This window comes from Carcharhinus amblyrhynchos, chromosome 7 (genome assembly GCF_965287045.1).
Source record: "Carcharhinus amblyrhynchos chromosome 7, sCarAmb.v2.hapA, whole genome shotgun sequence".
Classification (NCBI taxonomy): Eukaryota; Metazoa; Chordata; class Chondrichthyes; order Carcharhiniformes; family Carcharhinidae; genus Carcharhinus; species Carcharhinus amblyrhynchos.
Genome location: NC_137330.1, coordinates 118,835,974 through 118,857,198, shown reverse-complemented (window position 1 = coordinate 118,857,198; position 21,225 = coordinate 118,835,974). Strand labels below are relative to the sequence as shown.

The following is a 21,225-nucleotide window of genomic DNA, read 5'->3' as shown; positions in this document are numbered from 1 at the left end:
AAGGAGCTGTGATCATGTACTCCTAGATCTCTTTGTTCTGTAACTCTTTCCAACACCCTACCATGAACTGAGTAAGTCCTGCCCTGGTTCAACCTACCAAAATGCATCATCTCATATTTGTCTAAATTAAACTCCATCTGCCATTCATCAGCCCACTGGCCCAATTGATCAAGATCCTATTGCCATTGGAGATAACTTTCTTCACTGTCCACTATGCTACCAATCTTGGTGTCATCTGTAAACTTACTAACCATGCCCCCTATATTCTCATCCAAATCATTAATATAAATGACAAATAACAGTGGACTTGGCACTGATCCCTGAGGTACACCGCTGGTCACAGGCCTCCAGTTTGAAAAACAACTCTTTACAAACACCCTCTGGCTTCTGTCAAGAAGCCAATTTTGTATCCATTTAGATACCTCACCCTGGATCCTGTGAGATTTAACCTTATGTAACAACCTACCATGCGGTACCTTGTCAAAGGACTTGCTAAAGTCCATGTAGCCAACATCAACTGCACTGCCCTCATCTACCTTCTTGGTTACCCCTTCGAAAAACTCGATCAAATTTAGGAGATATGATTTTCCACTCACAAAGCCATGCTGACTGTCCCTAATCAGTCCTTGCATCTCTAAATGCCTGTAGAACTTGTCTCTCAAAATTACAACTTACCCACCAAGATGTGAGGCTCACTGGCCTGTAGTTCCCAGGCTTTTCCCTGCAGCTCTTTGTTTAAAAAGGCACAACATTTGCCACTCTCCAATCTTCAGGCACCTCACCCGTGACTATCGATGAATCGAGTATCTTGGCTAGGGGATCTGCAATTTCCTCCCTAGACTCCCACAATGTCCTGGGATACACTTCACTAGGTCCTGGAGATTTATCTACCTTGATGCACTTTAAGACTTCCAGCACCTCCTTCTCTATAATACTTATACTCCTCAAGATATCACTGTTTATTTCCCCAAGTTCCCTAACATCCATGCTTTACTCAATAGTAACTACTGATGAGAAATATTCATTTAGGATCTCACCCATCCCTTGTGGATCTGCACACAAATGACCTTGTTGATCTTTAAGAGGCCCTTCTCTCTCTCTTATCACTCTTTTGCCCTTTATGCATTTGTAGAAGCTCTTTGGATTCTTCTTTGCCTTATCTGCCAAAACAATTTCCTGTCCCCTTTTTGCCCTCCTGGGTTCTCTCTTCACTCTACTCCTACACCCCCTATACTCTTCAAGGGATTCACTTGATCCCAGTTGCCTATGCACATCATATGCCTCTTTCTTCTTCTTGACCAGGGCCTCAATATCCTGAGTCATCCAGGGTTCCCTACTTCTGCCATCCTTGCTCTTCACCCTAAGAGAAATATGCTTACCCTGAACGCTGGTTAACACTCTATTGAAAGCGTGCCACTTACCAGACGTCCCTTTGCCTTCCCACAGACTCCCCCAATTAACTTTTGAAAGTTCTTGCCTGATACCATCAAAATTGGCCTAGCCCAAATTTAGAATTTTAACTTTTGGGTCAGACCTATCATTCTCCATAGCTATCTTAAAACTAATAGAATTATGGTCACTGGTCCCAAAGTGATCCCTCACTAAGACTTCTGTCACCTGCCCTTCCTTAGTTCCCAAGAGGAGGTCAAACTTTGCCCTCTCTCTAGTCAGGTCATCCACATACTGAATGAGAAATTCCTCCAGAATACACTCAACAAATTTCTCTCCATGCAACCCTTTAATACTATGTCTGTCCCAGTCAATGTTGGGAAAGTTAAAATCTCCGACTATTACCACCCTATTTTTCTTGGAGCTATCCGTAATCTCCTGACATCTTTGCTCCTCAACTTTCTGCCAACTATTTGGGGACCTATAATACAACTCTGTCAAAGTGATTTCCCCCTTCTTATTTTTCAGTTCTATCCATATAGACTGAGTGGGCGAACTCTCGGATCTATCCCCTCTCAGTATGGCCGTGATGTTTTCCCTAATCAAAAGTGCAACTCCCCCTCCTCTCTTACCTCCTGTTCTATTTTTCCTCTGGCATCTGTACCCTGGAACATTGAGCTGCCAGTCCTGCCCCTCCCTTAGCCATGTTTCAGTAATTGCTATAATATCCCAGTCCCACATACCCATCCATGCCCTGAGTTCAAAGGTCTTGCCTGTCAGGCCTCTTGCATTGAAATAAATGCAGTTTAATCTGGACTTCCCTTGCTCTCTGTCTTGCTTCTGTCTAGTACTAGAATTACTGACACTGCCTTTACTAATTAATCTGTTCTCTTTAACTTCCGTGCTGTCCTCTACCTTCTCTTCTGTCTCCCTACTGCTTTCGATCCCATCCCCACTATCACATTCTTAACCTGAAGTATAACTGACTTGGTAGACACAGGAGTGTTAGGTGAATGGGATTTGGTGCAAGTTTTATTTTTAATTCTTTCACGAGATGTGAGTGTCGCTGGCAAGACCCGTATGTCATAGAATCATAGAACTCCTACAGTTCAGGAGGCCATTCGGCCCAACGAGCCTGCACCAACAATAATCCCACCCAAGTCCTATCCCAATGACCCCACATATTTACCCTGCTAATCCCCCCAAAACTAGGGTAAATTTAGCATGGCCAATCAACCGAACCCGCACATTTTCGGACTGTAGGAGGAAACCGGAGTATCTGGAGGAAACCCATGCAGACACGGGGAGAATGTGCAGATTCCACACAGGCAGTGACCCAAGCCAGAAATCGAACCCAGGTCCCTATCACTGTGAGGCAGCAGTGCTAACCACTGTGTCTATGTTTGTTGCCCATTTCTAAATTGCCCTTTAATGGTAGCATTCGAACAGCAGAGTTTTGGATGACCTCAAGTTTACAGAGGATTAAATGTGTAAGACAGGAGTTCATAAGAACATAAGAACATAAGAAATAGGAGCAGGAGTAGGCCATCTAGCCCTTCGAGCCTGCCCCGCCATTCAATAAGATCATGGCTGATCTGTTGTGGCTCAGTTCCACTTTCCCGCCCTCTCCCCATAACCCTTAATCCCCTCTCTTATCAAGAACCCATCAACCCGCTTCTTAAAAATATTTAGCGAGGCAGCCTCCACCACTTCAACGGGCAGAGAATTCCAGAGATTCACCACCCTTTGAGTGAATAAGTTCCTCCTCAACTCCGTCAAGTCTAAAGGTAAGAGAAGGCATGAATGAGGATTTCAGCAGCAGATGAACTGAGGCAGGGTTGGAGATGGACAATGTTACAGAGGTGGAAATAGGCCCTGTTAATGATGGCTCAAAAAGGTGTTTGGAAGTTCATCACAGGGTCAATACAACAGCAAGATTACAAACAGTTTAGTTCTTTTACAGACAACCTCCAGGTTAAGAGCCTAGGGACTGGTATTTGTAATGGGAATCAAAGACAATGGTTTCAGTCTTCCCAATATTTAATTGGGGGAAATTTCTGCTCATCCAATACTGAATGTCATAGAGGTTACAGCCCTTCGGCCCAACTTGTCCATGCCACCCATTTTTTAAATCACTAATCTAGTTCCAATTGCCCACGTTTGGCCCATATCCCTCTATATCCATCGTATCCATGTAACTGTCTAAATGCTTTTTAAAAGACAAAATTGTACCCGCCTCTACTACTGGGACCAGAGTGTTGGCGAATCGAGTAAAGAGGACTGTAGACAGGGCTTTAAACTAATTGGGGGGGGGGAGGGTGCGAGGGTAGGTGACGCTACGAGGTCTAAAGTTAAGGATAGGGTACAGGTAAGGGAAGAGGCCGAGGATGTCCCAATTGGCGGCGTTACGGCAAATAGGGTCCAGGTGAAGGCTGGGATGAAAGCGCTTTATCTGAATGCACGAAGCATTCGGAATAAAGTGGATGAGCTGGTGGCGCAGATCGACACAAATGGATACGATCTGGTGGCCATTACAGAGACGTGGCTGCAAGGTGACAGGGACTGGGAGATGAATGTACAGGGCTATCAAGTGTTTAGGAAGGATAGGCAGGAGGAAAGAGGGGGTGGCGTAGCTCTGCTGATTAAGGATAGTATCAAGGTGGTAGCAAGGGATGATATCGGAGCCAAAGAGCAGAACGTGGAATCGTTGTGGGTGGAGATTAGGAACAGCAAAGGGAGGAAGACGCTGGTGGGTGTCGTCTATAGGCCCCCGAATAATGATCTGGAGGTGGGGCGGGCTGTTAACACGCAAATAAGTGCGGTGTGCAGGAATGGGACGGCAGTAGTTATGGGAGATTTCAATCTGCATATTGATTGGTCGACCCATGTTGGACGAGGTGGGCTCGAGGAGGAGTTCTTGGAATGCTGCCGGGATAATTTCCTTGAACAGTGTGTGTTGGAGCCGACGAGGGAGCGAGCTATCTTGGATCTGGTGCTATGTAATGAGGCGGGTAGAATTAGGGACCTTGCGGTGAAGGATCCTCTTGGAGAGAGTGATCATTGTATGGTAGAGTTTCTGGTGCAGATGGAAGAGGAGAAAGTGGGTTCCCGGACACGCGTCCTTTGTTTGAATAGAGGGGAGTATGGTAGGATGAGAGAAGAATTGGCGAATGTGGACTGGGGGAGTGCGTTGGAAGGTAGGTCTGCTGAGGAGCAGTGGAGGATCTTTAAGGAGATCTTTCTTGGTGCTCAGCGGAAATTTATTCCGATGGTTAAAAAGGACAGTAGGAAGAGAGGTAATAAGCCGTGGATAACGAAGGAGGTGAAGGAAAGTGTTAAATTAAAAGCGGAGGAATTTAGAGTAGCTAAGAGCAGTGGGCGAGAAGAGGATTGGGAAAGGTTTAAATGTCAACAAAGATTGACAAAGAAGTTGATAAAGGAGGGTAGGAGAAGCTATGAGGCTGGGCTAGCACTTAATATAAAAAAGGATAGCAAGAGTTTTTATAAATATATAAAAAGGAAGAGGCTGGCTAGGGTGAACGTTGGTCCTTTAGAGGATGAGAAAGGGGAGCTAGTGGTAGGGGATGGGGATATGGCTAAGGTCTTGAATAACTTTTTTGTTTCTGTCTTCACGGAGGAGGATGTGAATAATTTGCCGGGTGTTAGCGATGGAAAGGTGGTAGGACTGGAGGGTCTTAATGACATTACTGTTACTAGAGAGGTGGTGCTCGACAGACTGGAGGGGCTGATTGTGGACAAGTCCCCAGGACCGGATGGAATGCATCCGAGGGTTCTGAAAGAAATGGCGGAGGTGATAGTGGATGCCTTGGTGGTTATTTTCCAGACGTCGCTGGATTCCGGGAAAGTGCCGGAAGATTGGAAAACGGCTAATGTTACGCCGTTGTTTAAGAAGGGTGCCAGGCAAAAGGCGGGGAATTATAGGCCGGTTAGTTTAACGTCTGTGGTAGGTAAAATGTTAGAATCCGTCATTAAGGAGGAAATTGCGAGGCATCTTGAAGGGAATTGCTTGATAGGGCGGACGCAACACGGTTTCATTAAAGGGAAGTCGTGTCTGACAAATTTACTGGAGTTCTATGAGGATTGTCTAGGGCAGTGGATAGAGGAGAGCCGGTGGATGTGGTCTTTCTGGATTTTCAGAAGGCGTTTGACAAGCTACCTCACAAGAGGTTATTGCAGAAGGTCAGGGGACATGGAGTTGGGGGTAGGGTGTTAGCATGGATAGAGGATTGGTTGTCAAATAGGAGGCAGAGAGTGGGGGGTCAATGGGTGCTATTCGGATTGGCGGTTGGTGACTAGTGGGGTGCCCCAGGGGTCGGTGCTGGGGCCTCAGCTATTTACCATTTATATAGATGATCTGGAGGAGGGAACCGAGTGCAGGGTGTCGAAATTTGCTGATGACACCAAGATTGGGGGAAAGGCAAATTGTGCGGAGGGTGTGGAGAGTCTGCAGAAGGATCTAGATAGGCTGGGCAAATGGGCCAGGAAATGGCAAATGGAATTTAATGTTGGCAAGTGTGAGGTGGTCCACTTTGGTAGGAAGAATGGTAGGAAGGACTATTACTTACGTGGCGAAAAACTGCAGCAGGCGACGGTGCAGAGGGACCTCGGGGTCCTTGTGCATGAGTCGCAAAAACCCAGCTTGCAGGTGCAGCAGGTGGTCAGGAAGGCGAATGGGATGCTGGCCTTCATAGCAAGGGGGATTGAATATAAAAGTAGGGAGGTCTTGCTGAAGCTGTATAGGGCATTGGTGAGGCCGCAGCTGGAGTACTGTGTGCAGTTTTGGGCGCCGCACCTGCGCAAGGATATTTTGGCCCTGGAGGGAGTGCAGAGGAGGTTTACTAGGCTGATACCGGAGTTGAGGGGATTGAGCTATGAGGAGAGGCTGAATAAACTAGGCTTGTACTCGTTAGAGTTTAGAAGAATGAGGGGAGATCTCATTGAGACGTATAAGATGATGAATGGGATGGATAGGATAGAGGTGGAGAGACTCTTCCCGCTCAAAAAAGACAGTAGGACTAGGGGGCACAGCCTCAAGATAAAGGGGAGGCGGTTTAGAACGGAGTTGAGGAGGAACTTCTTCACTCAAAGGGTGGTGAATCTCTGGAATTCTCTGCCCGTTGAAGTGGTGGAGGCTGCCTCGCTAAATATTTTTAAGAAGCGGGTTGATGGGTTCTTGATAAGAGAGGGGATTAAGGGTTATGGGGAGAGGGCGGGAAAGTGGAACTGAGCCACAACAGATCAGCCATGATCTTATTGAATGGCGGGGCAGGCTTGAAGGGCTAGATGGCCTACTCCTGCTCCTATTTCTTATGTTCTTATGTTCTACTACTGTCTTGTTCCAGACACTGCCCTCTATGTGAAACAATTGCCCCTCTGGACCCTTTTGTATCTCTCCCTTTTACCTTAAACCTATGCCCGCTAGTTTTAGACTCCCCTACCTTTGGGAAAAGATATTGACTATCTAACTGAACTATGCCTTCAATATTGTATCGATCTCTATAAGATCACCACTAAGTCTCCTATATTCCAGGGAAAAGAGTCCCAGTCTATCCAGCTTCTCATAGAACGTAGAACATTATAGCCCAGTACAGGCCCTTCGGCCCTCAATGTTGCACCAACCTGTGAAAACCAATCTAAAGCCCATCTAACCTACACTATTCTAATATCATCCATATGTCTTTAGAACTCAAACCATCAAATCCTAGTGGCATCCTAGTAAATATTTTTGGCACACTTTCTAGTTTAATAATATCCTTGCTATAATAGTGACCAGAACTATAAATGTTATCCTCAGTGTGGCCTTACCAATGTCTTGTACAACTTTAACAAGATGCCCCCAACTCCTGTATTCAATGTTCTGACCAATGAAACCAAGCATGCCGAATGCCTTCTTCACCACTCTGTCCACCTGTGACTCCACTTTCAAGGAACTATGAACCTGTACCCCTAGACCTCTTTGTTCTGTAACTCTCCCCAATACCCTACCATTAACTGAGTAAGTCCTGCCCTGTTTCAATCTACCAAGATGCATCATCTTACATTTATCTAACTTAAACTTTGCCACTTATCAGCCCAGTGGCCCAATTGATCAAGACCAAGTCCACCTTCTTCCTTTGGGAAAAAAATACAAAAGTCAGGTACCAACCGACACAAGAACTGCTTCTTCGTTGCTGCTGTCAGACTTTTGAATGGACTTACCTTACTTTAAGTTGATCTTTCTCAACATCCTAGCTAACACTACATTCTGCACTTTCTCATTTCCTTCTCTAGGAATGGGATGTTTTCTCTTATAGTGCGTAAGAAACAATACTTTTCACTGTATGTTAATACATGTGACAATAATAAATCAAATCAAATCAATGGATCTTTTTCCCAACGGAAGGTGAAATAAGAGTATGTTTGGGGTGCATGGAGTCCTTGAATCCCGACAGTGCAGAAGGAGGCCATTTGGCTCATCGAGTCTGCATTGACCACAATCCCACCCAGACCCTCTTCCCATAAACCCACATATTTACCCTGCTAATCCCGACCCTAAGGTCAGTTTAGCATGGTCGATCCAGCTAACCTGCACATCTTTGGACAGTGGGAGGAAACTAGAGAACCCGGAGGAAACCCACACAGACTTGGGGAGAACGTGCAAACTCCACAGCAGTGACCCGAGGCTGGAGTTGAACCCAGGTCCCTGGCACTGTGAAGCTGCAGTCTAACCACTGTGCCCACCGTGGCTGCTTTTCCAAGCTTGTGACACCAAATAAACCTGTTGGACTTTAATCTGGTGTTGTGAGACTTCTTACTATGCGTTTCCAAGGCAGCGGGAAGTGTAGACAAAGTCAATGGATGGGAGGCTGCTTTGCGTGATGGATTGGGCTACAGTCGCAACCTTTTGTAGTTTCTTGCAGTCTTTGGCAGACCAGGAGCCATAAGACCGATCCAGAGTATTTGTCCAGCTGGTCTGTCATCTCTTTGTTATGATGTGGATGTTTGTTACCCATTAAGAATTCACCTGATTTTAACTGTAAGGGACCTAGTTTGTCTTCACCAGTTGTACCGTAGGATTCCTAGCTTTTGATAATTGACAAAAGACCTCAGACTTTTGTATCTTTTTCCGTGAGGCAGAAGGTGGAAGAGAGAATGACCAGATTTCCTGAGATCCTTGATTATGCTGGCTGCTTTGCCGAGGCAGTGGGAAATATAGACAGAGTCAATGGATGGGAGGCTGGTTTGCCTGATGGATTGGGCTACATTCATGACCTTTTACAGTTTCTTGTGGTCTTGGTCAGAGCAGGAGCCATACTAACCTGTGATACAATCAGGAAGAATGCTTTCTATGGTGCATCTGTAAGAAATGAAAGTCTGTGTTTCTAAATGTTGTTGCAGAGTGATGGGGAGATGGGGGATTGCGATGATGAACAAGGTCTGTCTGTATTTATTCTGAAGGCCTGAGCTGGTTTGGATAAAGGCAGCTTCTCCCCCAGGGGAGGAGCTCGTTTCCCGCCCCAGTGACGTCACCAAGGATATCACATGACAGGCCGCGGGGCGTTGCTAGAGCTGCGTCACGTGGTGGCGCGGTCTGAACGTCAGCGCGCTAGACGTGCTCCGCAACGTCAGGACGCAGGCGCCTGGACACTGCGTGTCTGTCGCGCAGGCGCAATTCCCCAATGGCCGCCATGGAGATCTGGCTTCGCCGGCACCTCCCTGACTCCCGGCTCTGGGCTGTGAACCTGCCGCCGGGATCCACAGGCCTACAGCTCAAACAGCACTGCTGCCAGCAGGAGGTGAGTCAGCTGCTGTTCCGCCACGCCCGGGAATGACCCCTCTTCCCCAGTGGATCACTTGCCCCCCCCAAACCCCCCCTGTTCCAGTCAGTTCACTAAAGCTCAGTAACAGCAGATAATGAGCAAAGCTGATTGAATGTTATCATTAACGGGTTATAAAAGTAGGGAGGTTATGTCTCAGATGTATAGGGAATTGGTGAGACCACACCTGTGACCAATACTGTGTACATTATTGCTCTCCTTAGGTAAATACGTTAGAAACAGTTCAGAGGTTTACTAGACTAATACCAGGAATTGTCTTATAAGGAAGGGCTGGAGGTGTTAGTTTTGTAGAGTTTAGAAGAGTAAGATGACTTTAGAATCACAGAGTACTGCAGAGCAGAAGAGGCCCTTCAGCCCATCAAATCTGTGTGCATGCATGAAAGGTGCTGATCTTCCCATCTAATCCCACTTGCCCCCATTTGGCCCAAAGCTTTGAATGTTATGGTGTGTCAAGTACTCATCCAGGTACTTTTTAAAGGATGTGAGGCACCCTGCCTCCACCACCTTCCCAGGCAGTGCATTCCAGACCATCACCAACCTCACAGACAGGCAAGGGCATCTGATTGAAACCTTTCAGATTGAGAGGTATTGACATGGTGGTTGTGGAGAGGATGTTTCCGTTTGTCAGAGAATCTGGAACTAGGGTGATACCGGAGATGAGGGGGTTGGACTATGAAGAGAGGCTGAATAGACTGGGTCTGTACTCGTTAGAGTTTAGAAGGATGAGGGGGGATCTAAAAGAGATGTATAAGATAATGAGGGGGATGGATAGGGTAGAGGTAGAGAGATTCTTCCCACTTAGAAAGGACAGCAGGACACAGCCTCAAGATAAGGGGGGGCACAGTTTAGAACGGAGTTGAGGAGGAACTTCTTCACTCAAAGGGTGGTGAATCTCTGGAATTCTCTGCCCGTTGAAGTGGTGGAGGCTACCTCGCTAAATATTTTTAAGATGCGGGTTGATAGGTTTTTGATAAGCGAGGGGATTAAGGGTTGTGGGGAGAGGGCGGGAATGTGGAACTGAGCCACGACAGATCAGCCATGATCTTATTGAATGGTGGGGCAGGCTCGAAGGGCTAGATGGCCTACTCCTGCTCCTATTTCTTATGTTCTTACCCTAGGAAAGAGTATCTGACTCTGTCCATGCCACTCATTATCTTGTAAAACTCCATCAGTTCACCTCATAACCTGTGTTGTTCCAGTGAGAACAAACTGAGTTTATCTAACTTCTCCTCATAGCTCATACCCTCCAGACCACGCAACATTCTGGTAAACCTCTTCTGTACCCTCTCTAAAGCATCCACATGCTTCTAGAACATAGAACATTACAGTACACACCCTTCGTCCCTCGATGTTGCGCCCACCAGTGGAACAAATCTAATGACCCTCTAACCTAAGCTATTCCAATGTTATCCATATGCCTATCCACTGACCATTTGAACGCCCTTAAAGTTGGTGAGTCCACAACTACTGTAGGCAGGGCATTCCACGTCCTTACTACCATGCTTCTGGTAATGCGCCGACCAGAATTGTATATAATATTCTAAATGGGGCCTAACTAAGGTTCTGTACAGCTTCAGCATGACCTGTCACTTTTGTATTCAGTGCCCCAATTGATGAAGGCAAGCATGCTGTATGCCTTCTTGACTACCTTATCCACCTGCATTACCACTTTCAGCGATTGTTGGACGTGTATGCCCAGATTTCTCTCCGCCTGCTAATACTCCGAAGGATAGTACCATTTACTGTATAAATCCTACATGCATTGGACTTTCCAAAATGCAGAGGTTTTGGGTATCGTGGAGGAGTGGACTAGTTTATCTAGGAGGCAATGGTCTCTGCAGAATGCTGACAGAGGGAATAAAGGAAAGATGTGTTTGGTACTGGCATCACGCTGGAGTTGGTGAAAATGGCAGAGGATTATGCTTTGCATGCAGAGGGTGGTGGGGTGAAAAGGAGAAGAGGGGGTAAGGGTCGTGGCATGGGAGGTGGCCTGCATGCTGTTGAGGGCCCTGTCGATAACTGTAGGTGAGAATCCATGGCTGAAGGAAAAGGAGCACATATTAGAAGCACCACTTAGGTGCTTCATTGGAACAAATGTGACAGAGGCAAAGGAGCTGTGAGAAAAGGATAGAGTCCTTACAGGATGTAAGGTACGAAGAGCTGTAGTCCAGATAGCTGTGGGAGTCAGTAGACTTGAAATGGATATTGGTAGGTAGATATGGAGACTGAAAGGTCAAGGAAGGGAAGAGAAGTGTCTGAGATGGATTGTGAAGGCGCTGAAGGGGTGGAAACTGGACGTGAAGTTGATGAGTTTTTCAAGGTCTGGATGAGAGCGTGAAGCGGCATCAAAATAGTCATTGATATTCCAATAAAGAGTTGTGGGAGAGAACCTGGGTAGGCCTGGAACAAGGAATGTTCCATGTACCCCATAAAAAGACAAGCGTAACTAGGACCCATGCAGGTACCCATTCCTACTCCTTTGATTTGGAGAAAGTGGGATGAGTTATAGGAGAAGTTGTTGAGAGATAGAACAAGTTCAGGCAGGCAGAGTGGTGGTAGATGGGAATTGTTCAGGCCTGTTTTTAAGAAAGAAGCGAAGAGCTCCCAGGCCGTCCTGGTATGGGATGGAGGTGTGGAGAGATTGCACATCCATGGTGAATCAGAGAAAGTTCAGGGACGATAGGCCGAGTCTACTCAATCTCTACTCAAAGGACAATCCCCTCATCCCTGGAATCTGTCCACGGAATATTTGTCGTTCTCCTCTAGGGCAGGCATATTCTTCCTCAGGTAAAGAGTCCAAAACTGTACACATAATTCCAGGTGTGGCCTCACCAATACCCTGAATAAATGTAGTAAACTCATCCATTCTAATCATTTTGTAATCAAAGCTATCACGGTTTGTTTTCCTAATTGCTTGCTGTTTGTGCTTGTGATCTTTCAGTGAATGAGGTATGAGTTACGTCTCAGTGCACACGTTTCCCAGTTTCTTACAATTCAAAAAATACTCTACCCTTTATTTTCCTTATCAAAGTAAATAACTTCACCCTACCCCACATTGTATTCCATCTGCCACGTTCTTTCTCACTTATCCAATCCAACTATATCCTTCTGAAGCCTTTTTGCATTCTCCTCACCACCTAACTTTGTATCAACAACAAACTTGTATGTGTTAAATTCAGTCCCCTCATTTAAGACATATAGATTTAAATATTTGGGGTGCAAGGATTGATCAGTTACAGCCTGCCAACCTGAAAGTATCCCATTTATTCCTACTCCTTGAACCAATCATAATCCATATTAATAGGAGGCAATGGCCTAGTGGTATTATCGCTAGGTTATTAATCCAGAAACTCAATTAATGTTCTGGGGACCCAGGTTCGAATCCCGCCCTGGCAGATGGTGGAATTTGAATTAAATAAAAAAAATCTGGAATTAAGAATCCTCTGATGATCATGAAACCATTGTCGATTGTCAGAAAGGCCCATCTGGTTCACTGGTGTCCTTTAAGGAAGGAAATCTGCCTGATCTGGCCTCGTGACTCCAGAGCCACTGCAATGTGGTTGACTGTCAACTGCTCTCTGAAATGGTCTAGTGAGCCATTCAGTTCAAGGGCAACTGGGGATGGGCAATAAATACTGGCCCAGCCAGTGGCACCCATGTCCCATGAATGAATAAAAAAAAATTACCCCCCAATCTCATGAGTCTTAATTTTGTTTAAGAACTTCTTGTCTTTCTATCTCTTTCCTCATTTAAGATGATACTGGGACCTCCCAGGAGGAAGGGGTCTCAGTATATGGGAGACAGCCATTTATGACTGAGATTAGGGGAAATTTCTTAAGAGTTTGTGAGCCTTTGTAGTTCCTCAAATGGATGCTCACGTCATTGAATACAGTCAAGACAGAGGCTGATAGGGTTTTAAGGGAATTAAGTGTTTGGAGATATGTAAAATCAGCCATGATATTGAATGGCCAAGCAGGTCCATAAGGCTTGCTGAGTTCCTCTATCTTGCGTTCATATTATAAAAGTTTAAATGGGGAATTCCAGTGATTAGGGAAGTTCTTTACCTCTCCACTGCCTGACTAATGGGTATGTGCACATACAATAAATGTATATTGATGGAAAAGATATTTGATCTTGGCACACCTGGGCTTTGTTTTATTTATCTCAACTCTAGGGCCTGCCCATTGCAGATGTTTACCTGACATATAATGGAAAGCTGCTTGTCGAAGAAGGGGAGCTGCAACATGGAGGAATTTACAGCCTGGAGCAAAGACTTGTTGGAGGGAAAGGAGGTAATGTTTAAACGTGGCTTCATGTTTTAGGATTTGGGGTCTGCCTTGGCTATCTCTGGGTTACAATGATATTTGAGTTTATTTAGTAATGCCACAAATGGGCTTACATTAACAGTGCGACAAAATTACTGTGAAAATCGCCTAGTTTCCACACTCCGGTGCCTGTTCGGGTACGCTGAGGGAGAATTTAGAATGCCTAGTGCACCTAACCAGCGCGTCTTTTGGACTGTGGGAGGAAAGTGGAGTACCTGGAGGAAACCCATGCAGACATGGGGGGAGTGTGCAGACTCCGCACTGTAGTAACCCAAGCCAGGAATCGAACTGGGGTCCCTGGCACTGTGAGGCAGCAGCGCTAACCAGTGTGCCATCCTGATGTCACTATTTCCATGAGCAGTCTGAGGGGCTGACTCTCCCAGCTCTGTATCTGTCAGTACCTTTGCATGACTGGCAGGTACAGTAGTAGTACCTCTTGGTGCTCTGAGCTAGTTATACAATTTTTGCATGTATGCTTTTAATCTACCTACAAATGGACTGACGATGAGCTATCTTCCTGAACTGCTGCAGTCCACGAAATGTAGGAACATCCACTGTGCTATTAGGGAAGGTGTTCTGGGATTCCAGCCATAGTGAAGGAAGAGTAATATATTCCCAAGTCAGACTGGTGGGTGACTCGGAGGGGACCTTGCAGTTGGTGGTGTTCCCAGGTATCTGTTGCCCTTGTCCTTGTGGTAGGTAGAGATGTGGGTTTGGAAAGTGTTATTGAAGGAGCCATGGTGAGTTGCTGCAGTGTGTGTTGAGGATGGTACACACTGCTGCTACTGTGCTTCAGTACTAGAGAGAGTACATGTTGATGCTAGATGATGGGAAACTGATCAAGCAGCTGCTTTCTCTTGGATGGTGTTGAGCTCCTTGATTGTTGCACTCATCCGGATTTTATCACACTCCCTACCTTGTAGATGGTGGATAGGCTTTGGGGAATCAGGTGGTGAGTTGCTCACTGCAGGGTTCCTAGCCTTGCTCTGGTAGCCACAGTATTTAGATGGCTAGTCCAGTTCCGGTCAATGCTAACCCCCAGGATGTTGATTAATGAGGGATTCAGCGATGATGCTTTCTCCCTAACAAACCTACTGCCAGGGAGTCTTCCTGCTTCCAAACATCAGGATAAATTGAGAAGAGTAGATGATGATAATGCAGAGATATAGTCTGTAATTCTTTGGGTTTATGTCATTGCACAGGGTTTGGCTCAATGCTTCGAGCTCTCGGAGCGCAAATTGAGAAAACGACAAACCGAGAGGCCTGCCGGGATTTGAGTGGAAGAAGGCTACGAGATGTAAACCATGAGAAGGCGTAAGATATTCAGCTCACCCCTGAAGATGTGCTGTTTTAACGTGTGCTCTTGCTGCTAGAATTGCAATATTACATTACTCTGTTTCCCTATAATTGTTTCAGCATGGTACTAATAATGTGAAGACTGGCGATAGGGATTGTGACAGAATAGGCTGAGACTGTTTCTGTTGGCAGAAAGTCCAAAACCAGGGCACAGTATGAGTGGAAGGTGACACAGATCCAGGTCTGCCTTGCGTACCTCCTGGATTGCTGTGGTGTTGCTGCTCCCATGAACAGTTAGTGGGGCTAACTGCCACAGCTCTGTCTGTCTTTACATCAATATGACTGCAAGCTGCAGTAATAGTACTCCCTGGTGACCTGATCCGTATAGAAATGTACATGTAGACAAAAACTATTTTACACAGCGAGTGGTTATGACCAGGAATGCAGTTCCTGAAAGGTTCAGTTGAAGCTTTCAAATCTGAATTGGATAAACACCTGAAGAGGAAAAAGTTTGCAGGGTAATGGCGAGGGACTAACACCGGCTAATTTTCTTTTTTATTCGTTCGTGGGACATGGGGATTGCTGGCGAGGCCAGCATTTATTGCCCATCCCCAGTTGTCTTTGAGAAGGTAGTGGTGAGCTGCCTTCTTGAACCACTGCAGTCCATGTTCTGTGGTGACCCGCAATGCCATTAGGGAGGGAGTTCCAGGATTTTGTCCCAGTGACTGCGAAGGAACGGTGATATATTTCCAAGTCAGGATGGTGTGTGCCTTGGAGGGGAACTTGCAGGTGGTGGTGTTCCCAGGGACCTACTGCCCGTGTCCTTCTAGGTGGAAGTGAAAATTGCTTTGCAGAGTGCTGGCATAGATGTGATGGGCCAGATAGCTATTTCCTGACAATGTAAGGCTAGGAAGGATCTTCAGTAATAATATGCTGAATTATAAGGGGCCATTTTCGTTCATGAAATACAGTAACACTCCAAAAGCTTGTGATTCCAAGTAAACCTGTTGGACTTCAACCTGATGTTGTGAGACTTCTTACTGTACTCCAAAAGATGTGCAGGTTAGGTGGATTGGCCATGCTAAAAGAAAAATTGCCCCTTAGTGTCGGGGTGTCAGCAGGGTAAGGTCATGAGGATAGGGGGATAGGGCTTGGGTGGGATTGTTGTTGGTGCAGATTTGATGGGCTGAATTGCCTACTTCTGTGGGATTCTATGATTCTAAGTCTAGTCCAGTACAGTATTGAGGAGCAGCTGCACTGTCAGAGATGCTGTACTACAATGTGAAGTTAAATTAAAGCCCTGTCTATTGCCTTGTAAAAGGCATAGCAGATACCAAGGTGAGCAGGGGAATTCTCCCAGTGCCTTAGATAGTGTTTTTCCCTCAGCCAACTGCACTAAAAACAGTGGATATCACATTGCTGTTTGTGAGAACTTGCTGTGTACAAATTGGCTGCTCTGTTTTCTCCATCACAACTCTGACCCCAGTTTAAATATTACATCTTTGGCTTGGAAAACATTTTGTAATGTCCTCAGGTCATAAAGTGCTGTAGAAATTCTAGACTTTGTTTTTGGATGCTCAGACATGGACATTTATAGATGTCATGATGTGGAGATGTCGGCGTTGGACTGGGGTAAACACAGCAAGAAGTCTCACAACACCAGGTTAAAGTCCAACCAGTTTATTTGATAGTAAACTCACAAGCTTGTGTTTATAGATGTGCCAGAGAGCTACGTCACCCATGTACAGAGCAGCACAGGAGAGGGGAAAGGGCGGCCTTGATAATTATGATGTTGGAAATGCTGAAACATGCATTAATTGTTTTCTTTGTACAGTATGGCCGAATGGATAAAGAAGCAGGCAGATCGAGAAGCAGAAAGAGAGCAGAGGAGATTGGAACGATTACAGCGCAAACTGGCTGAGCCCAAGCACTATTTCTCTGACCCGCAGTATGAACAGCAGCTGGATGAGATGTCTGAGCGCCTGGAGGATTCTGTGCTTAAAGGTACAGCTCTGTTCAGAAACCCTGTCTTACTGGTGTCCAGCAACATTCTTGTATTAACAAAAGAATTGTCGCATGAAGTGATTGACCAGTGGGACTAGTCCTCATCCAAGTCCAATTCTTGATCTTAGCCGTGCTTTGAGAAAGTCGGTAATGGGGTGCAGTGCTTAGCAGTGAAGGCAAGGCAGCACCTCACAAGTGATCAATCAGCTTCATCCAGCTTTGACAAAGGGTCATCTGGACTCGAAACGTCGACTCTTTTCTCTCTTTACAGGTGCAGTCAAACCAGCTGAGATTTTCCAGCATTTTCTCTTTTGGTTTCAGATTCCAGCCTCCACAGTAATTTGCTTTTATATGATCTTGGAGTTTGGCTGTGTCAAGTTGAGTGAGCTCTGGGGATGGATACTCCAGCATCTCTCCTGACTAGGTGCTGCAATGAAATATGAGGAGGGCGCTGAGTTTAAATAGAGTAAAGAGGTTAATCTACTGGCTCGAACAGCATTGGCTTCTCTACTTTTAAAGGCAATATTTTGGAAATTGAACATTTACCTATAAAATGAGGGAGGCCAGCAACTATTAAGTCAGAATCCAACAGTGCAGAAGGAGGCCATTCGACCTATCGAGTCTGCACTGACTGCAAACCCCACCAGACTCTATCCCCATAACCTTATGTGTTTACCCGAGCTAGTTCCCCTGACATTAAGATGTAATTTAGCATGGCCAGTATTCCTAACCTGCACATCTTTGGACTGTGGGAGGAAACTGGAGCACCCGGAGGAAACCCACGCTGACACAGAGAATATGCAAACTCCCCACAGACCCGAGCTGGGAATCGACCCGGGTCTCTGGCACTGTGAGGCAGCAGTGCTAACCACTGTGCCGCCCCTCAGTGCAAGTATGCACGATTCAGGTTGAATAGATTCACAGAGCAGTATTTGTTGATTTGTGATTCAAAAATTGCATGTGTACTAACAGGCAAGGCGTGATTGTAAATTTGCCCCTTTCTGGACCGTTTACACAATCATACTACAAGTGTTAAGAAGCAAGATCTTTTCAAGAGCTTTTCTTCATGGGGATATTGTTCTCTGTGTATTTTTAACCCTGTATTTCTATCCAGGTTTGCAAGCATCATCAAGTGCTGTGGTGTCAGCAGAAGGTGGAGCAGTCCGAAAACGTGCACATCCTGCCACAAATACAGAGGCTAAAGAAGGAAAGAAAAAATGTCTTTGGTAAATACATGCAAATTTTCTCTTGCCTCTTATTTTCAGCTGTCCTCTTTTTCTGATTGCTGCTGGCATTTTCCCCCTGCTATCCACATGCTGGCAGCTCACCCAAAATGTTTGCAGCCTTTGAGTTTCAGGCTGTGCAGGGAGGGTGAGTAGCATTAGCTTGAGCCAGACCCTGTCTTTGGTGTTGTTAAGCTGATCAGAAACTATTGGAGCACTCACCAAGAACTGAACCAGGGATCTTCCTACAGGGCACACTGAACCAATGGGATAGTGCTGTGTTATTTCTATTTCAGCGATGTAGAACTTTAGACCACAGAAGGACGCCATTTGGCCCATCATGCCTGTATTAGCACCTTGGAAGAACCAATTTCCCCATTCCAGCCCTTTCCTCATAGCCCTTCTAGTTAGTCCTCACCATGTGCAAGTCCCATTGCTTTTTGAAAGTTCTGAAGGAATCTGATTTCATCACAATTTGCGGGTAATGTATTCCAGATTTTGGGAGTTAGTTTAGCTCATTTGGCTGGACAGCTGGTTTGTGATACAGAGCAATGCCAACAGCGCAGGGTCAAATCCCATATCGGCTGAGGTTATTCATCAAGACCCTGCGTTTGCAACTTTGACTCCCTCACCTGAGGCATGGTGGCTCTTGGGTTAAATCGCCACCAGTCAGCTCTCTCCCGAAAAGTGGGGGAGCAGCCTATGATCCTCTGGGACTTTGGCAACTTTCATTCTGGATTATAACGTTCCTCTTAAGTTATGTTAAATCTATGACCTTTGCTTACGAATACATTTGCCATAGAATCACTATCAAAATTGATTTCGAATACCTCTAAATAGTCTCCTCATAACATTCTTGGTTTCGAACCCAACTCCCAAAAAGAATAATCTCTCAAATGTATTCTCAGGCTCAATACACCACTTAATTGCATACAATTCTTGGCATCTCACTTCCAGAAGGATATCAAGGCTCTTCTGAGGATATAAAGGCGGTTAACCATGGCAAGGGAGTTCCAGTTATCATAGAATTCACACACTGCAGAAGGAGGCCATTTGGCCCATCGAGTCTGCTCCGACCACAAGCCCACCCAAGATCTATCCCTGTAACTCCTCATATTTATCCTAGCTAGTTCCCTTGATACTAAGGTTAATTTCTCATGGCCAGTCAACCTAACCTGCACATCTTTGGAATGTGAGAGGAAACCAGAGCACCCACACAGACACAGAGAATGTGCAAATTGCATGCAGTGACCTGAAGCAGGAATTGAACCCAGGTCCCTGGAGCTGTGAGACAATTGTGCTAATCACTGTGCCGTCCAGTTGGTATAACCTGCACCAAACCCTGTCAGTATATTCTTCTATTCCGTTCTCTCTGTGGGACCCCTGTAACTTACCTTTAAAAAAGTTCATCTTTTGTGTGGTCAGGAAGTGTTCTTGTTTTACAGGATGGGGACGGAAGATTTAGAAGAATCTGGGAGCTCCGATGAGGAGAGCACAGCAGACAGCCACTCCTCCGATGAAGCTCTGTCTCACTCCCTGAGCTCCTCCGGGAGTTCAAGTGTGGAGAACGATAACACTGATGCTGTGAGGGACTCTCCTCCCGAGCCCCATGTTGACTCATGTGTGCCCAGGTCAGCATCAGTACAAGAGGAGACCCTAAACCAAGCAGAACCAGGAGTCAGCAGTGAAACAGAAGAGAAAATTTCAAGTTTACAGGCCAACCACAGGCTTTTAACAGAAGAGGGTGTCAGAGAAAGCTCTGAAGACAAGACAGAAGATGCAAAAGATGCTAATGCACCAGAGCTTAATGTAAGTACCCAATAACTGTTACTGTTTCCTCATTTTTACAAAACATTTGCAGCTGTTCCCCTGAGTTGAAGGGTCAGTTACGAAGAACACAAGTTAAAAGTGAGGGGTGGGAGGTTCAGGGGGGATTTGAGAAAAAACCTTCCTATTCAGAGGGTGGTGACAGTCTGGAATGCACTGCCTGGGAGGGTGGTGGAGGCGGGATGCGTCACATCCTTTAAAAAGTACCTGAATAAGTCTTGGCACACCGTAACATTCAGGGCTCTGGGCCAAGTGCTAGCAAGTGGGATTAGGTGGGCAAGTCAGGACCTTTTGTGTGTCAGTGCAGATTCGATGGGCCAAAGGGCCTCTTCTGCAATTCTGTGATTGTTTCACGATAATTGTTAGGGTCAATATGATTGTGGATTGAAGAAGCTGCTATAATGTTTTAAAAACTTCTAAAAACCACTACTAGCAAATTGTATTTGCATAGTAATTTGGAAATATTTTTATTTATATGGCTGTTTTTGACATCTCACCATCTCTAAGTGTTTTACAATTGCTTTGAGATAGAGAGAGCGTGCGGACTAGTTTGTTTTCACCTCACACAGTATGATCCCATAAAACACAGCAAGTTGAGTGACCGGTTCATTTTCCTCTGCAGTTTGGAAGGGGAATGAGCTCTCTGCCCCTCTATGAACAGTGGCATCTGAACTTTAACATCCATGTGAGGAACAAGCCACTGGGGCCCTGCGGTTCACCCCTGAATCTGAAACCAGGCACCTGCGTCAAAACAGTATCAGCTCAGCAATGCCCTACGCTACAGTGTCAGCCTCAATCAGTTCCTGGCATGCATTTTCAATATTAGAATTTGATTTATTACTGTCACATGTATTAGTATACAATGAAAAGTATTATTTCTTGCGTGCTGTACAAAGCATACTGTTCATAGAGAAGGAGAGAGTGCAGAATAAAGTGTTACAGTCATAGCTAGCATGTAGAGAAAGATCAACTTAATGCAAAAGTCTGATGGCAGCAGGGAAGCTGTTCTTGAGTCAGTTGGTATGTGACCTCAGGCTTTCGTATCTTTTTCTCAATGGAAGAAGGTGGGAGAGAGAACGTTGGGGGTGCATGGGGGTCCTTATTTATGCTGGCCGCTTTGAGGCAGAGGGAAATGTAGACAGAGTCAGTGGATGGTTTGATGGATTGGGCAACATTCACAACCTCTTGTAGTTTCTTGTGGTCTTGGGCAGAGCAGGAGCCATACCAAGCTGTGATACAACCAGAAAGAATGCTTTCTATGGTGCATGAGTAAAAGTTGGTGAGAATCGTAGCTGACATGCCCAATTTCCAGTGAATGTTAGT

General features: G+C 45.7%; 1 protein-coding gene across 1 annotated transcript in view; it reads left to right on the top strand.

Annotated features, from left to right (window-relative positions):
• The first annotated feature begins 9,047 nt into the window (after nucleotides 1-9,047).
• The window catches only part of sde2 (SDE2 telomere maintenance homolog (S. pombe)), a 43,668-nt gene continuing 31,490 nt past the window's right edge, over nucleotides 9,048-21,225 (top strand). The window contains exons 1-6 of the mRNA XM_080193021.1: nucleotides 9,048-9,185; nucleotides 13,402-13,519; nucleotides 14,755-14,866; nucleotides 16,683-16,852; nucleotides 17,967-18,078; nucleotides 19,521-19,884. Of these exons, the coding sequence (XP_080049147.1) occupies nucleotides 9,069-9,185; nucleotides 13,402-13,519; nucleotides 14,755-14,866; nucleotides 16,683-16,852; nucleotides 17,967-18,078; nucleotides 19,521-19,884 (993 nt within the window). The 5' untranslated portion in view covers nucleotides 9,048-9,068. The remainder of the gene's footprint in view (nucleotides 9,186-13,401; nucleotides 13,520-14,754; nucleotides 14,867-16,682; nucleotides 16,853-17,966; nucleotides 18,079-19,520; nucleotides 19,885-21,225) is intronic.